General features: G+C 43.4%; 1 protein-coding gene across 1 annotated transcript; it reads right to left on the minus strand.

Moving 5' to 3' along the window:
* Positions 1-5,064: 5,064 nt before the first annotated feature.
* Parp2 (poly(ADP-ribose) polymerase 2) lies at positions 5,065-17,288 on the minus strand. Its single transcript, XM_059274475.1, has 16 exons — positions 17,196-17,288; positions 14,899-15,045; positions 14,540-14,610; positions 13,640-13,690; positions 11,010-11,106; positions 10,545-10,620; positions 9,711-9,813; positions 8,808-8,967; positions 8,436-8,574; positions 7,203-7,266; positions 6,989-7,123; positions 6,642-6,769; positions 6,387-6,486; positions 5,775-5,873; positions 5,446-5,570; positions 5,065-5,329 (listed from the first exon to the last, which is right to left on the minus strand). The coding sequence occupies exons 1-16, from the start codon at positions 17,233-17,235 to the stop codon at positions 5,170-5,172; spliced, it is 1,695 nt and encodes a 564-aa protein (XP_059130458.1). The 5' UTR covers positions 17,236-17,288; the 3' UTR covers positions 5,065-5,169.
* Positions 17,289-18,122: the final 834 nt, after the last annotated feature.

An 18,122-nucleotide genomic window follows, 5' to 3' on the forward strand; every position in this document is an offset into this window, starting at 1 on the left:
GTTTGGTTATTTAGGACAGATAATTTTACAATTCCATATGAACTTTAGGGTTATCTTGCTCATTTCTTTAAAAGGTGGGGCTAGTGTTAGATCGGAAACCCATGAAGACAGAATGTTCCCATTCACCTAGGTTCTTCCACCTGTGTATCAGCGTTCCCAGTGTACATTTACACTTGATGTGTTAAGTCCACTGTAACTTTTTCTGAGTTGAAAATGAAAGCCTTGTGTATGTTAGATGTTCTACTACTGAACTATACCAGGGACCCCATCATATTATTCTAATTTTCTTTTCAGATTATTCATTCCTCATGTTTAGAAAGTCTTGCTGATTTCAGCTCTAATATATTTTGATTGTAAATCTTTTGCCTCTGCCTCCCAAGTGCTGGGGTTGTGGGCATGTGCTCCTACACTGTGGGAGTCCAGCTCCCACCTTTTGAAGGGTTCTTAGATGGAGGAGAGAGGGATAAGAAAATATCAGATAGAAAGGTAGACCTAGACAATGAGGAGGAAGACAGAGACACAGGATAGCTTCGGGAGGGCCTGTGTCAATACCCAACAGCCTCAAGGTTTATTCAAAAGGGCTTTTTTATAAAATTCCAAGGGGAGAGGCAAAAGACCTCCCCCTTGCAAGATCAAAGCACACTGTACAGCCAAGTGTAGATCCTTCCAAACACCTGGTAAACACTCCCATGGCCAAATCACCTCCTTATGCAGCCCTGCTGGGTAAAGCAAGCTCAGATTCTCTGACCATGAGTAAGTTCTCACTAGGAAACCTCTGTGGACTCCCACACTACATCTGACTTCTTCAATTATTTCTATACATGGCATCATGTATAGTCCTGTCTCATATAGTCTAGGCTGGTCTGCAACTCACCTTGAAATGGTCCTCCTGCCTCTATCTGCCAGGTGCAGGATTATACATATCCATGCTTTTCTTTTTAAAAACTATGTAAGGAGCTTACATCAGTTATCTCTAAATGGTTATATAAGATTAATTAAGACAGTACATCCACTCACAATGATAAATCTGTTCTGTTGAATTCTCACATAATTACATTTGGAAATAACTACAAAAAAAATAGGTAAAATGTCATGAAAGTATTTCTTTTTATTGTAGCTTAAGAAGCCCTGCTTACGTCAATAGTCTGCATTTACCACTACCTCAGAAACATGGGCAATCACATTGTCTACATTTTCGTCAGAATGGGAAGCCCAAGCATCATCTGTGTTAGTCCATAAGCAAGGCCAAGCATGTCATTCTTACTGATGTCTAACTTCTTGTATGTGTGACCCTCAAAGATGAGGTGACTGAGCAAGCCAAAGTTCCTTCATCTGCACCAAACCCATCAATATCTAGATTATTTTCAATCATGTCTAGCAGTGTCACTAAACTTTTCACTTGGTTGCTCACTACTACAGTGTCTTTTTTTTTTTTCTGTGTAGCCCCGGCTATCCTGGAACTCACTCTGGACCAGACTGTCCTACAGCTCATAGATTTGCCTGCCTCTGCCTCCCTAGTGCTGGGATTACAGGTGCGTGCTACCATGCCTGGATACTATCACAGTTTTTAAAGTTGTTATTTTCTGAACAGCTCCTCAGACATGCTCAGTAGCTAGTGGCAGGCTGGGCCAGAGAGGGCCTGGGAGACGTAGGCTGAGCTCAGGGACCAGTGGCCACACCTGTGCCCTTAGGACTAACTACCATGGCTTGTATCTTCAGTAAAATACTAAATTTAAGTAATGAGAATGGACTTCCTGATTTGACTTGGTTTTAGGTTCTTAAATCCTCTACCCTTCTGTTTTTAGTCAAGGTCTCAGGTAGCCCAGAACTTGCTTTGTAGACAACTTTTTAAATTTCTGATCTTTCTGCCCCCACCTCCTGAGTGCACCAGGACACCCACTCTGTGCAGTCCTGGGGATGAAACCAGAGATTTATTTATGCTATTCTGTTAGTCAGGGTTCTCTAGAGTAACAAACCTTAAATAGAATGAATCTCTCTCTATAAAAAGAAAGGGGATTTATTAGAATGCCTTACAAGCTGTGTGGTCCAGCTAATCCAACAACAGCTGCCTATGAACAGAAAGTCCAAGAATCCAGTAGTTATTCATTCTACAAGGCTGAATATCTCATCTGGTCTTCAGTATACTCCAGATTCTCAAAGAAGCAGGTTCTACTGCCAATGCAGGAATGGACTTGCTAGTGAGGGTGAGAGCAAGCAGGCAAAGAGAAGAACTTCCTTCTTCCAAGTTCTTTATATAGGATTTCAGCAAAAGGTGTGGCCAAGATTTGAGATGGGTCTTCCCACTTCAAATGATTTAATTAAGCAAAAATTCCTCACAGGTGTGTCCAGACATTTTTTGGGTTTGAGTTAATTCCAGATGTAGTCAAGCTGACAACCACAAATACTCATCAGAGCTAGACAAGCACTCTTCCAACTGAGCTGCATACCCACCCAAGGATATATGCTTCGTATTTTCTGCTATTAGGTATATAGTTGGCAGTGCTTCTCAGATTCCTTTTCAGGGTGAGGAAGTACTCTTCCATTCCTGTTGAATGTCTTGTCATGAAATGGGTATTGAATTTTGTCCCAATGCCTTTTCTTTCCAGCCCCTACACTCTCTTAACTCCTGGACCATTTCCCTAGCCCCTTCTTCAGTGTTATTAGTGGTATACTACTTCAGTAGCGGGTGGATTTGACTAGATCACTCTCTTAACTCCTGGACCATTTCCCTAGCCCCTTCTTCAGTGTTATTAGTGGTATACTACTTAAGTGAGCAGGTAGATTTGACTAGATCACTCTTTTAACTCCTGGACCATTCTCTAGCCCTTCAAATAGACTGGGGATAATTAAGATTCTGATGGGAAAAGTGAGTCTTTAGAACCTGTTCTCTAGGGCTGGGGAGATGGCTCAGTGCTTATGAGCACTCTCTGCTGTTCCAAAGGTCCTGAGTTCAATTCCCAGCACCGACATGGCAACTCAAAACTGCCTGATGCCCTCTTCTGGTGTGTAGATGTATATGCTGACAAAGTACTCATATAAATAAATAAATACTTAACAAAACAAAAAACCAAACCTGTACTCTGTCTACAGTTACATTTAAAAAAGACACCAGTTGGCAGGAAAAAAAAAAAATGAATCTAGCAGGGAAAAGCATTAGCCCTCATTAGTGTCCCTCAGTGGAGAGGCTATATACTGTGAGCAAATAGAATCCAGAGTAACCTGTCACCAGTGGTGGGATACAGAGGGCAATGGGTACTTCCTGGAAATGAGATACAGTGATATCAGAAGAAATAAGTATTTGAGGTCTGAGATGGCTCAGTGGTTATGAGCACACACTGCTCTTGCAGAGGACTTGTATTAGAGTTTTCTAAAGGAATAACAGAACTGAGAGAAAGAACAAATGTATATATACACACATATACACATACAATTTTACATATAATTGTATATATGTAAAGATAAATATATAATAATTATATATATATAATTATCTATATTGGGGGGGGTTCAAGACAGGGTTTCTCTGTGTAGCTTTGGAGCCTGTCCTGGAACTCGCTCTGTAGACCAGGCTGGCCTCGAACTCAGAGATCCACTTGCCTCTGCCTCTCAAGTGCTGGGATTAAAGGCGTTAGCCACCACTGCCCGGCTATATTTTATTTTTTAAGGAGACTTTACAGTGGCTTACAGGCTATAGTCTAGTAGTTCAACAATGGCTATCTACCAATGGAAAAGCCAAGAATCCAGAGGTTGTTCATTCCACGAGGCTGGATATTTTAGACTGTTTCGATGTGGTGCTGGAGTCCTAGGAAATGCCTAGAATGTTCCTGGTCTTCAGTCTGCGTTAGAATTCCAAAGACCAATCAAAGAATGCCTTAGTAACAGGATAGATGAACTTGCCAGAAAGTATAAGAGCAATCAGGAAAAAGTAAAAGCTTCCTTCTTCCATGCCTTTTCATGCAGCTGTGTAGTTGGAATTTTCTTTGGGCCATTTACCAGTTCCCAAATAATGACATGAGACTTCTTATTAATTATGAAAGCTCAGCCTTTAGCTTATGCTTGTCCCACTAGCTCTTATGACTTAACCTGTTTCTATTCATCTACATTTTGCCTTGGAGCTTTTTACCTTTAATTCTGTATGTCCTGCTTTCCTGCTTCCTCCATGTCTGCCTAGCTGGCTGGCCCCTGGAATCAGGTGCCTTAGGCATGCAAGGCAAACAAATATAACACATCTTTACATAGTTAAACTAATGACCCACAACAGGGTTGCCACCAGAAGCTGTAGCCCAGCTGTAAGGTGGCTTTTTCCATCTCAGATGATCCAGTCAAGAAAATCCCTCATAGGCATGCCCAGCTGCTTGGGTTGATTACAGGTATAGTTAAGCTGATTTACCAAGATCAGCCATCATAGGGCCCTGTAACTCTAGCTCCCTCTGCTGGCATCTGTACTCATGTGCACATAACTACACAGACACTTCAGAAACATGAACATACTTAAAAACAAATCTAAAAAAACAAACTGAGTGTGACTGCACATATCTGTAATCCCAAAATTTTGGGGTGCAAAGGACTGAACTGCTGGCTATCAGCCTCTCTCCAGATTCAGTAAGAGCCTTTGTCTCAATAAGACAGTGTGGGGGTTGGGGATTTAGCTCAGTGGTAGAGCACTTGTCTAGCAAGTGCAAGGCCCTGGGTTCGGTCCTCAGCTCTGAAGAAAAAAAAAAAAAAAAAAAAAGACAGTGTGGCAGGCTGTGGTGGTGAACATCTTTAAAATGAACACTCCAGAGGCAGAGGCGGGCAGATCCAAGTTGGAGGCTAGCCTGGTCTACACAATGAGTTCCAGGACAGCCAAAGCTACACAGAGAAACTCTGTCTCAAAAAACCAACCAACCAACCAACCAACCAAACAACCAAACAAACAAACAAACAAACAAACAAGAGGACAGTATGAAGTGTGCTAGAGCATACTCCAATGAACTTCCTCCGGCCTCTGTGTGTGCACACAAGCATGCACACCACACACAAAGAATAAGTGTTTGGAGAAGTAAAGCCCAAAGAAGCCAGAGATAGGTTTCTATTATTTTATCAAACAAAATATCAAAAAGTTAAAAAATGTAATATTGCTTGATTCTTGTTTGAAGACTGTATCCTCTCTTGCTTATTTGATCAACATTACCACAGCTGCAGAAAATTAAATTGAATTTTTAGAAGGTATCGCATATGGACCTGGTTGGGGCTGTAGACAATAAACTCATTGTAGTTGAGGGTATACCCCTCTGGATTGAGAATTCCTGTGTCACTTGCTGGTCCTAAGGGCACTGTACTTCCATTCCTGCCAAATGGAAGAAAATGTGTCAACATTAGCATTTGGTTCAGAAGCTGAAATAGACGAGTAATTCTTAACAATTTGAAAGAAGTCTTCCAGCAGCCTTAGCACTGGGTACTTACAGGGTGACGAAGTGGGTAGGGTTGGGAGCCATCTTTCCCAGCCCCTTGGTGCTATGCTTGCCCTGAAGCAATCCTTCGGCCTTAGGATTAGCCTCCAGTAGCTCATTACACTGACCTAGAGCTACCTGCAAAACAAAAGATCCGTGAATACCTATTTTCAGTTCAGAAGCAGGTGATTCCAAAGCCAACCAGAACATCCGGATTTGTATTTTATTCCTTACTTTAGCAAAAGATTCTAATGCAATGGAAATCATTCCAAGTATACCTCTTGAATCCAAAGTCAAATTTTCTCAGTGAACTAGAGATCATAGCTGTGTTTGCTGACTTACCTCTGAGAGAAGAAGCAGTCCTGTGTTGTTCAGGCGAGAGGCAAAGCAATAATTGGCACTCTTGGAAGACATGTCAGCAAAATAGATTCCTTTCCCAAACTGAAATATACCAACAAAAATGGAGATCAGCTGTCTAATCCATTATATGAGAAGGTCCTGGCATGGTGGTCCAAGCCTTTTACCCCTGGATTCAGGAGGCAGAGGCAGGCAGGTCTTTCAGTTTGAGGCCAGCCTGGTCTACAAGGCAAGCTCCAAACCACCCAAGGTCAAAGTGAGACCTTGTCTCAAAATAGCAAAAAACTCTATGAGGAAGAAGACTTAGCATTGACCATCAGGTTCTGTCCTCATAAACACAACATGGTTCCTCTCCCACTGCCCTTTCTTACTCAGTTCAAGAGACAACAAAATAGCCATGGATCTCTGCCTTTAAATTCTAAGAGACATATCTCTTTTAAAGAAAGAGGGACACAGTAAAGATATGGTTATCAGTGAGCTGTTTTAACTCTTTCAGAGGAGTACCACCTAATCCTAATCTGAGTTGGAGGACCAACCAAGATCATCATGGTATCTTTCCTTCCTTTGGGTTCCTTCTAGAGTTCAGTCTCTACTTACCATATAACCTGTGATGGGAGCCTCAGGTGGGGCAACTCGAAGCCCATGGCTCAGGATCCCCACCCAGTTACTCAGCCTGGAACCGTGCCAGAGTAGCATCCTAAGAAAGACCCATTATTCTACTTCATTGTTCTCCTGAAAACAATGGTCACAGATACAAATAACAAACAAAACAGCTGTCCCTGCCACCCTCCCAGCTCCTTCACTACACTTCAGGCAAGGAAGTGACTACTCGACCCAGAGCTGGACTCAGACCTGTTAGGAAGGTCCTTTCTGAAGACTTCTTTTTCCCCTTCCTTCTCTACTTCAAAAACATCCAGCAAGGTCATAGTGTAGTCCTTGTGAGTAGGAGCATGGGTAGACTGTAGGTACTGAGAAATCACCTGTGGAAAAGAAGGAACAACAAATGTAGACCCTGTAAGAGACTGGACTGACTGAAAGATGCAGGGCTTCTGCTCTAAGTTAGCAGAACTTTCTGCCCCCAATAGCCTCACAATGCAGTTAGAAAGAGTTCTGACTCCCAAGTTCCTGGTAAATACAGGGATGGGAAGGATGGGCTTTACTGGGGTAAGAATGTGAAAATAAATGACTGTCTTTATTACTTTGAACTCGTAGCTTTCATGGTCCAGAGGACGCAACGCACAATGGAGGTTTCTATAGTGCTGGTCCAGGGGGTGTTCTGAGCTTTGGCGCTCTGACTTCACCAGTTTCAGGGCAATTTCAATGTCTCCCAGCGCCTAAGAAGACGAGACCAAGAATCAACGTGAAGGAACATAGGCTAAGAGTCTGCAAACTTCCAGTGCACTCGCAGCTCACCTCCAGCAGCTGTACTTTCTCCGACAGTTCTTTCTCTGTCCGGATCACTGGAGGGATAGAGAGTCTAAGGACAGAGGTACAACCGCCGTGAGTTGTCTGCTTTGTGGCTAGAGGGTACATGACAAAAAAACAGGTCCTTTGGAAAACTGGTGTTTGTCTTACTAAAAAGAAAAGAAAAAAGCTGGGCCTGGTGGCACACACCTTTAATCTCGGCACTCAGGAGGCAGAGGTAGGAGGATCTCTGTGGGACTGAAGCCAGCCTAGTCTATACAGTGAGCTCCAGGGCTAGAGGACCTTGTCTCAAGAAAAAAAAAATTAGGATTTCCTATTTGGAAGAGAAAGGCCTGTGAAAAGACTTCAAAGCCCAAATATACAAAGGGATATTAAATGTACATTCTAAGTAGGATAAAACATCTATTTAGATTTCCATGTTCAGGACAGAGATGAAATTCTTTTATAGGATCCTTTTTCAAACTAAGCTACACTGACGTCAATAAGGAAGTCTGGACACAATCCAGAACGGGTAAACCTTTTGACCATTCGTGGCTATTTTGAGGTCATGGAACTCACAGAAAGCAATAGAGGAAACGGGAACAATGAAAACCAGAATGAAGAATGAACTGGGCTAGGATACAGTTCAGGGGGAAAGTGCATGGGTAACATGTACAACACCCTAGGTTCAATCCCGAGCACCGCGAGCACGCGCACACATGCACACAAATAGGGATCGGACATGTAAATCTGAAGGAGTAAAAAAAAAAAAAAAATAGGGATTGGTAATGTGTTCTATCCATTTAATATTAATCATTTGGTTTCAGAAAAGTGGTATTTATGTGGGTGTAGTCATCTTAAAAGAATGGAAGGAGGTATGATTTGCAAGGTGTTTTACTTAGTGGCTAGATACATTCTTTTCTTTTTGGAGGGGTGGGGGGTCCAGTCTCTCTTGAGTTGGTTAACTTTCACTTGGTCAGGAATATAGTTCTAATAAAGTTGGGAAATTATGTCCCATATTTCTTTTATTTTGAAAATTTTCTTGAGACAGGATCCAGGCTGGGCGCTCTCTGCCTCCTGAGTGCTGACTTCCCATATTCTAAGCTAGCTACAAATCATATTGGACCCAATTTAAGGTGACAATTTCCTTAACAATAAAAGATTAAGAGGGCCAGAGCTGCTGCGGTTGCTTAAGGAATAAAGTGAGTAGAAGAACAAAGTAAAGAAATAGCATGACCTTACCCGAAGTCATGTGGGATCCTGGTGTAGAACTCATTGCATGCTTCAAGAAGAGCTCGCCCATGCTGGCCGGTCCGAATACAATCCTCAATCTTCTTGAGAGACTGGTACCCTGCCTTGATTTGCATCGCCGTCAGCTTTCCTGGAGGCCCGGTCAGAGATCAGACTCCAACCCAGGGTCCTATCCCTATAGACTACATATCCCTGCCCAATTAAAACTCAATTTTCCAAACAGTATCATCCTCTCAAACCCTCACTCCAGATCCCGCTGCCTCACTCAGTACTTTCAGTAATCCTTATGTAGTGATGTGACTGCTCATTAAAGGAACTAGGAAATAAATACACAGGGCTGAAGAACAGAATCTGAAGTCCTACCGAGTGGGGCTTTCTTGGTGTCATACTTCATTTCTATCATCATCTCCTCCATTGTCTGCACATTACAGATCAACTTTATCAGCTCCTGGACTCGAAGATCCAGCTGTGACTCTGGCTTCGCAGTTTCAAGAGGCTCCTCTTGCTTTGTTTTATCTTCATCCTGTAGCAAAATAAACACAGCTTCTAATATCTGAAGGGTGAACTTGAGCCCCATAGGGAGCAGGTCTACAGTGATCCTTGGTGTGTTTGCACACTGGTACATTCTATTAGGAATCTAGTTAGATGAGCCAGTGTGATTTCCACCCCAACTTGTTGGAGCTCCCTCACAGTGAAGTACTCAGAGTAAGAACAAATGGCCCTTCCAACAAAGTATGCAGACACAGCTCTTATGCCATAAACACAAAAAGCTTCTTAATTTTCAGATCTATAAGTTTTTAGGAAAGTTCTCAGCATGCTGGAAACCTTAGTTTGTCAAAATTCTCTTCCTTTCTTTCTTTCTGTGATTCTCAGTTTTGAACCCAGGGCCTCATGCATGCTGGGAAGCATTTATTTTTGACCTGCACCTCCAGCCCTTGATCTCATCACAGTGGTGTAGAAGTGAAGCCAGCTTTAGTTTCTCAGTCTGGTTATTCATCGATCTTGGTCTGTAACACTGAACTTCTGGAAGCAGGGCCTTGGGTTTCATAAGTATTCTATACACAACAGAGAAGACTACAGTCTTACGATTATAGACACAACACAAAGGCATATTCTGGCCCTCTGAGATCAAAGATGAGGGAGAGTTATCTGACGTGGGAAAAGCAGTGACTCCTAATATCCCAGCCTGTTCTGGACTTGCACTGGTCCACATCACCTGGCTAGGCTTCACTTATTTAGGAGACACCTTCTGTAGAGTCAGCTTACCTGCACACTGGCACTATAGTCCATCTGTAACATGTCGTATTTTCCAGGTACTTTCTCAAAGTTCTCACGGTCCTCCCAATTGTTTTTGGTTTTGTCCAGGAATCTGTGGAGCCCAAGGAGGTGGGGAAACCATACACATTAAGGTCCACTGCCAGAGGGAGGCACATAGTAGTGTTCCTTAGTGTGAAGTGTAAATTAGGACACTGAATGAACAGAAAAACTGGAACAAAGGAATCAAGCAAAATTGGGAACAAAGGCTTCCCAAAGGTCCCAAAACACAGAAAATATGGATATATGAAATAAAAGGTAGACAACCAATGCTTTTTCCCAGAAAGAAACATGTATCTAGACTCTAGAAAGTCTGCTCTCAAAATCACCATGAGAAGCTGAAAGCTCCAGGTGGACAGTCTCAGTATCTGGTGTTTCTAATTTCTTAGATTTGCTTGCTGTGTTTAAAATATTCTAGATTCTTCTGGTCAGTTTCAAGGATCTAGGTTGATTTAATCATTGACTAAAGAAACAATTTAGCTGGGCGGTGGTGGCGCACGCCTTTAATCCCAGCACTTGGGAGGCAGAGCCAGGCGGATCTCTGTGAGTTTGAGGCCAGCCTGGGCTACAGAGTGAGATCCAGGACAGCCACCAAAACTACACAGAGAAACCCTGTCTCAAAAAAAAAAAAAAAAAAAAAAAAAAAAAGGAACAATTTAATGTTCTAATCATAGGGTGTCAGAATAGAAAGGAATTAACATTTAGACTCAATTATCCTTACATGAAACTCTTCAACAAGAGAGATCCAAGAAGGGTTTGTTTTTTAACTAAATTTTTAGCACTTACTTTTTCTGAAATATTTCCTTTGCTTTGTTGAGGTCACCAGAACAAGCCACCAAGCTGTGCTGCCCCGTTTTCCCAACTGCAAAGTAAATGCCAAACACAGGATGGTTCCGTGCCCTAGACCCCAAGTATAGCTCTGCAGCAGTGACAAGCCGTCTCTCTAAGGTCTCTGTTTATTGTGTGACCAATAGGCAGGAAAAAAGGAAGGGAGAGGTAGAGGTGCAAGGGCTTAGGCAACAGATCACATGGATACAAGACACCACTAAGTGTCCCAGCTGATAAGCACTACCGTCAGTCCAATGGAGGGCGTCTTCTCAGCCGCACAAAGCTTCCTAATGACAATGCCTGCCACTTCCCAACCTCAAAAGCTCAAGTGGGTTCCTGAGCCCTTCAGAGACTTACACCTACTCACTGCACTGCTTCTGTGTTTCTGAATGGCTATCATACAATCCAACATAAAACCTTTACCTCGGCCCCACCTCATCCAAACACTGAAGTTCTTCTGGGCATCATCTTCTAAGAGCTGAATAAGATAGTACTTGTTGTTGTTGAACTGCAGATTGGTCTGAGAGAAGTGGGAGAAGAATAGCATAAAAGGAGAGTTTTACTATTGGAAGTCACATAAACCAATGCTGTTTCCTTGGTTATAACTACCCAGTAATTGCCACAATGAAAAGCATAGCATGATGGAAACAAACAGATCCTGGAAAAATAAGGATATAAACAGGAACTTAAAGACTGATTCTTGGAAATTAAAAGTGCGATCTCAAGAGCTCATTAGACCCTCGAGTGAGATGACTCTCCTCTGCCAGAGACATGAGATCCTGTCCTCAGCGCAGAGGTTGACCACAGGAAGGCTGAACTGAGATCCAGAGGAAGAGACATGGGGAGTCTGGACCTGTACACCCAGAGAGGTATTCCTGCTTCCACTTGGAAGACGGGATAAATATTGCTTGTAATCTTACTGTGTGAATAAATGAGTGTTATACCCCCCCTTCAAAAAAAAGTGCTATCTCGGAAGCTTCCTGAAACCCCTATCCAACCCCAACACCCTACATTAATGGGATCCTCCTGAAAGCTCCCTCCATAGATTTTTTTTTTCACTCTACATTATTGTTTGAGACAGGGTCTGTTGCTGAACCTGGAGCTCACTGGCAAGTCCCATGCATCCTCCTGTCTCTAGCCTTCCTAGTGCTAGGATTACAGGAATGCATCAGTGTGCCCAGCTTTTTACTGAGGTGCTGGGGATCTGAACTCTGGTCCTTAGGCTTATACTGCAAGTATTACTGACTCAGTCAGTTCCCTAGACGGGCAGTTTAGTCAGAAGTAATAAAAAGAAATACTAGCTAGCTGTTAAAATTATCTCTATTAGATCAATAAATTGAAGTATGTGGCTGGTGAGAAAGTTCAGTCAGTAAAGTACTAACTAAACAAGCATAAAACCCTGAGTTCAATCCTTAAACTCCATGTAAAAAAACTGAGCATGGTAACGTACACTGTAATCCCAGCACTAGGTTGGCAGAGACAGGGGGATTCCTGGAGCCTGCTTGTTGGCCAGTCAGTGTAGTCTATTAAGTGAGCTACGGTTAGCAAGAGAACTTTCCTCAAGAAAAAAAAGAGAGAGAGAGAGAGAGAGAGAGAGAGAGAGAGAGAGAGAGAGAGAGAGAGGGAGAAACTAGTCAATGGCACCTAGGAACAACATCTGAAATTGACCTTTGGCCTCTACATGCAAGCATACATGCACACTCATAAGAGAACCCACCCATGTATAGACAGACACACAAAGGTAAATAAATTCAAGTATGAGTCATCTCCAGGAAATAAATGAACAGAGCAAGTATCAAAACAAGTGTGTGTGTGTGTGTGTGTGTGTGTGTAAGAGAGACAGACAGACAGACAGACAGAGACAGAGAGAGAATAAACAGAAAGACTGGTTAGGGATGTAGCTCGGTGGTAGAGTCTTGTTTGGCAAGCACAAGGCACTGGGCTTGCTCTTTCAAACTGAGAAAAAAAGAAACAGAAATTTGTAGTGCATACTCAGAATTCTAACACTCAGGAGGCTGAGGCAGTAGGATTACTGTCCAGTCTGAGACCAGCCTGGTCTACATAGTGACTGCTGGGCTGGGAAGGGCAGCTAAGCAACACACACGCACGCACACACGCACGCACGCACGCACGCACGCACGCACGCACGGCGAGGGGTGGGGGTTAGGGTGGGCTTAGGTTAGTAGGATGGAGAACTGATTCCACTCAGTTGTCTTCTGACCTCCACACATATGCTGTGGTATGTGTGCCTTCTCCCATCATGTGTTCACAGTAATAATACTTTTTTTAATTAAAAAAAAAAAAAAACAACGAACTGCACAATTTTAAAATGTCAGTATGAATTGGGTGAGATAGCTGTGCCCTGAAATCTCAGTCCTACAGACATTGAAACAGGACTGCAAGTTCAAGGCTGCCCGGGCTATACAGTAACAACCCGTCACACACACACACAAAAAAAATCAACAAACACACACACACAAAATCAACAACAAATGTTGGTGGAACACCTTGCTCACCTAGCATACATAAACCCTGAGTTTGATCCCAAGTACTACATAAAACCAAATGTAGTGGTGCATGTCTGAAATGCTAACACTTGAAAGACGAAGGTAAAATGATCAGGGGTTGAAGGTCATCCTAGACTATATACCCAGCCTAGGCTTAGTCAGAGTCTGCCTCCAAAAAACAAAACAAACAAAAAACACACATACAGAAAACCCTACAAAACAAACAAAAAGTCTTCAACAGTGGCAAAAAGCAGAATGTAATAATCATAAAGCCAATTTCAATTTTGGAAAAATGTGAGAAGTTTATATTACAAAGAAGTTCTGATAGCCTGGGCTAGCAAGAGGGTTCAACGGGTAAAGGCACTTTCTTCCAAGCCCCGTGGGCTGAGTTAAATCACAGGGACCCTCATGGTAGAAGGAGAGAACTGACTCTTTCAAGTTGTCCTCTGATCTCCATACATATACACACAGATTAAATAAATAACTGTAATTTAAAAATGATAATAAAAAAGAAATCCCCACAATCAGAATGACTTATTCTCTTACTTGATTTAGCATGACATCATAGACATCATCTCCTTCACAATACACATGAGCCTGGGAAGAGAGAAAACAAACCGCATCAATGTACTCAGTCCTGAGAGCAAAGTGAGACCCTATTTGTTCCTTTAATGCTTTAAGGTTTATTCTCCAGCACATCCAACATCTGTCTTCCAGGGAGAGAAATGGAAATGTATGTTCTACACACAGCCTATCACTATTAAAATTAAAACATATGAATTCTTCCAATTACAGAGGCCTAAATAACTCAAAAGAAACCTGCCCTTTTTTTTTTTGGTTTTTTTTTTTTTTTTTTGGTTTTTTGAGACAGGGAGACAGGGTTTCTCTGTGTAGCTTTGGGGCCTTTCCTGGAACTCTCTCTGTAGCCCAGGCTGGCCTCGAACTCACAGAGATCCACCTGCCTCTGCCTCCTGAGTGCTAGGATTAAAGGCGTGCGCCACCGCCGCATGGCAAGAAACCTGCTTATAAGTAGGCTCTCTTCTAGATCCTTCCCATCCTTTTCCCCTTCACCAGTAACTTATGTCATTCCACGACAGTTTCTCATCAAACCACACCGTCCTCCCTTAACAATCGTAACATTTCCTGGGTGAGAAAGGGAATAAGCTGTGGAAAGCTGATGGCAACCCCTAGGGTAATTATGTTCATATTCTGGGAATCAAACCCACATGAAGGTCCTCTTGAAGAGCAATACATGTTCTTAACAACTGGGTCATCTCTCCAGGCCCAATTCTGCTCATTTGAAACCCCACCACCCCCACGTCTCAACTCTGGAGAAAATGAATCACTAGCAGTATTTTAGAAAGCACTTTTAAAACGAACACAAGCAACAGTCTAGACAGGAATCACAATGTCAGAAGAACTCCACTTTCTGTCCAGGTGCTTTACCTTTCCCACCTTGGCTGTACACTCTGGGTCCACAGGAGCTTTGCCCTTTAACAGCAAGGCCTTCACTGAGTCTGAGGGAACATAAATATGCACTGTCATTACTTATGTGGGAATCAAAGGAGCTGTCCTGGTTAGAAAGCTGTCATGTTGAACTTGGCCCTTCCTGAGCAATCAGGGTCTTCTGCCTAATCCAACTCAAATGCATGAAAAGAAAGATTTGACGAAGTAGACTAGTACTCCAAAATGCACAAATGATAGAGAGATTAATTATATTTTCAAAGAGGGAAGGAAGAAATATCATCCCACTCCTTTGAGAGACCTGAGCTGGCCCATGCCTCCCTGGCCTGTGACCTTGTGACCTTGTTTGCCGTTTGTCCCATCTGCATCCTTTCCTCCAGCCACGGGCCCCTTCCTCTGGCATGTGCGCATCTTCTTGCCAGCAGGAGAGTCGTCTGCTGCTTTGTTGCCATTATTAACTCTCTTGGCTTCATTTAGCCCTTCAGAAGCTAAAGGTGAGAACAATAAGCAAAGAATTACTACACAACAAAGATCATCTAATATCTAAGACTGAAGCAAAATAAAAATACAGGAAAAATTAGGGGGACGTGGAAAGGACAGGGAGCCCCTCATCCCAGAGTCTGGCTGAAGCCCCTCTGCAGAGGAGAAGCATGAATTCCAGCACAATTAGCACGTGCTGTGAAGGTTGCTAACACAAATATCTGAATATTTTTATGTTAAAATGACAATGAATCAGGCGTACAGCATAAATGTATATGGTAATGGGACTGGAATCATTTCTCTCCTGTTCTATGGGAATCTTAAACATACTATGAACACTGTTTACACGAAGATAACCTGTATCCTGTATCCACCTCAGGAAATGTGATCTCATTTAAATTCTTTAACAACTCTTTGAAGAGCCAAAAATCACAAATTTTGCATTATGTCTATTATAAGGAAGGGTGATTCTTAGAGAAGCCCACACCGTGTTCTGTGGTATCTTTCTTCTAAGACATTTCTTTTCTTTTAACCCTTGTGCTTAAAATGTATGTTAATAACTCTTTTAATAAACTCCCAACTCTGGTTCATCTTGCATACTCCTGAAATTCCTTTCTACCTTAAAGCCAAGAGTACTAGGTTTGCCTGAGTCTCTGAAAAAAACTAAGGTTGTGGCCAGGAACAGCAGAGTTGTGTCTCTGCCCTTGACAAACCTTAAAAGACAAACAATAAGGGTTATTATTTTATTTTTATGGGTATGGGTATTTTGTCTGCAAATATGTAAGTGCACCACATGAATGTATGGTGCACCTGGAGGTCAGAAGAGGGCATAAAATCTGTAAAGTGGCTATGGCCAGCCATATGGGTGTCTGGAATAGAACCCAGGTCTTCTGTAAGAGCAAGAAGAGCACAAGCCAACTTTCTAGCCTTTTTCTTTCTTTTTTTCTTTTTTTTTTTAATTTTTGAGACAGAGTCTCTCTACAAAGGCTGTTCTGGAACTCACTTTGTAGACTAGAATGGCCTAGAACTTACAAAGATCCTCCTACCTCTGCCCCTCCAAAGTGCTGGGATTAAAGGAATGGGCCAACACACACACTGCTCTGACAAATTCTTCTGAATTTAAAGGAGGCTGGAGAGATGGGTCAGTGATGAAGAGGTTCCCCCCACTCTTCCAGGGGATTTGGGTTCAAGTCCCAGCTCTCCCATGGTAGAGCACAATTCTAAGTAACCCCAGTTCCAGGGTATCCAACACCCCCTTCTGGCCTCCAGGTACACACTTGGTGTACATACACACATACATACAAAATACACGTACAGATTAAATAATTTTATTTTTTTTTTTGAGACAGGGTTTCTCTGTGTAGCTTTGCGCCTTTCCTGGAACTCACTCTGTAGCCCAGGCTGGCCTTTAACTCACAGAGGTCCGCCTGGCTCTGCCTCCCGAGTGCTGGGATTAAAGGCATTAGCCACCACCGCCTGGCACTTAAATACTTTTTTAAAGAAATAATTTAGGATGTTCTTTTGAAAGTTACAAATGCCACACCACTCACTTCTCTTGAAACAAACTGAGCAACCCTTCCTAAATTGCTGTCCTGACCATATATTAATACGACAGGATAAAATAAATTTACAGAGATGTTTAAAGTTCATCACTTGTGGCGTGGGCCTTCGGTCTTCAACACTTTACTTCAAATTAGATCACGTGATCATGGTCAGTCACGCGCTCTGCAGTCTGGACCAGCTTACAGCCAGCTTTGCTTACTGGAGCTTCAGAAGCTTGGAGTTCGCTGCACCTCAGCTGTCCAAAATGCACAACTGAGACCACAGCTATAGTATCTAACTTAATAGGGTACAATGAAGAACACAGTATACAGTCCACAGCCAACAATTCCAAGATCCGAATTTTACTTTCTGAAATCGGATGTCTCTTAAAAAGGTTGACGTCAGAAGTTAATCACTTTACGCTTATCCTTTCGCAGTGCTAGACTCCGTAACGAAGATCTTTTCATTGAATGACATTAGTTATTAACAGTACGTGGCAGTTATGCTTGCTCTTCCGGGTCCACACGCCTCTTTGGATTGAACTGGACCATGAAAAAGTGAGCTGTTCCCTCCGACTCTGGCCCCAGCCATCTCCGCCCGCGGACAGGGTTCTCACCTCGCCTCCGGCCGCCGGATCTCCGCCGCGGCGGCGCCATGGCGCTCGAGCCCTGACGTCATCATCCCCAGCCGGGATGCGCGGGCTTCTTCTCTGGAGCGGGAGGCGGGAATAGAAACGCATGCAAATAAAGACCGCCGCGCTGTGCCTTGTGGGAAACCACCATCACTGTAAAAGGCATTCCGCTACCGCGCCTTATTAGGTTCGCCAGCCACCGCTTTTCGGCGGGTGGGGGAAGCTCATCAGCGGGGCCACGCGCTGAGTGCTCGTCACTCCCCGGCCCCTGGGAAGGTCTGAGACTGGGGCCTCCCGCGGCCCTAACCGGGCTCTCCCCGAGCGGGGAGGTGAGTTCCCAGAGAGCAGGGCTCCACGCGTGGGCAGACTGGGCAGGAGAGGCCCCGAGTGGGCGGATGCCTCCCTCGCCGGAGCTTGGAACAGACTCACGGCCAGCTAGAGCGAGTTCAATGGCTGAGGTGAGGTACCTCGCGGGCCTCATAACCCAATTCAGACTACTCTCCCCCGCCTTTTTGGGACTTTTACATCTTAAATGATGATGCTAAGACTGTGCATCAAGCCGGGCGGTGGTGGTGCACGCCTTTAATCCCAGCACTCGGGAGGCAGAGGCAGGCGGATCGCTGTGAGTTCGAGGCCAGCCTGGTCTACAGAGTGAGTTCCATGTGCATCAAGTTTGAGAGCTGTACAGATCTGCTCAGCACTCGGGAGGCAGAGCCAGGCGGATCTTTGTGAGTTCGAGGCCAGTCTGGTCTACAGTGTGAGATCCAGGAAACCCTGTCTCGAAAAACCAAAAAAACCAAAAAAACCAAAAAACAAAAAACAAAAAACATAAATATCTAGAATAGAGTTGGATAACATAACCATTTTGCAAAACATGATGTGTTCTCCCCTTTTTGCTGGATTATTGGGATA

This window comes from Peromyscus eremicus, chromosome 9 (genome assembly GCF_949786415.1).
Source record: "Peromyscus eremicus chromosome 9, PerEre_H2_v1, whole genome shotgun sequence".
Classification (NCBI taxonomy): domain Eukaryota; kingdom Metazoa; phylum Chordata; class Mammalia; order Rodentia; family Cricetidae; genus Peromyscus; species Peromyscus eremicus.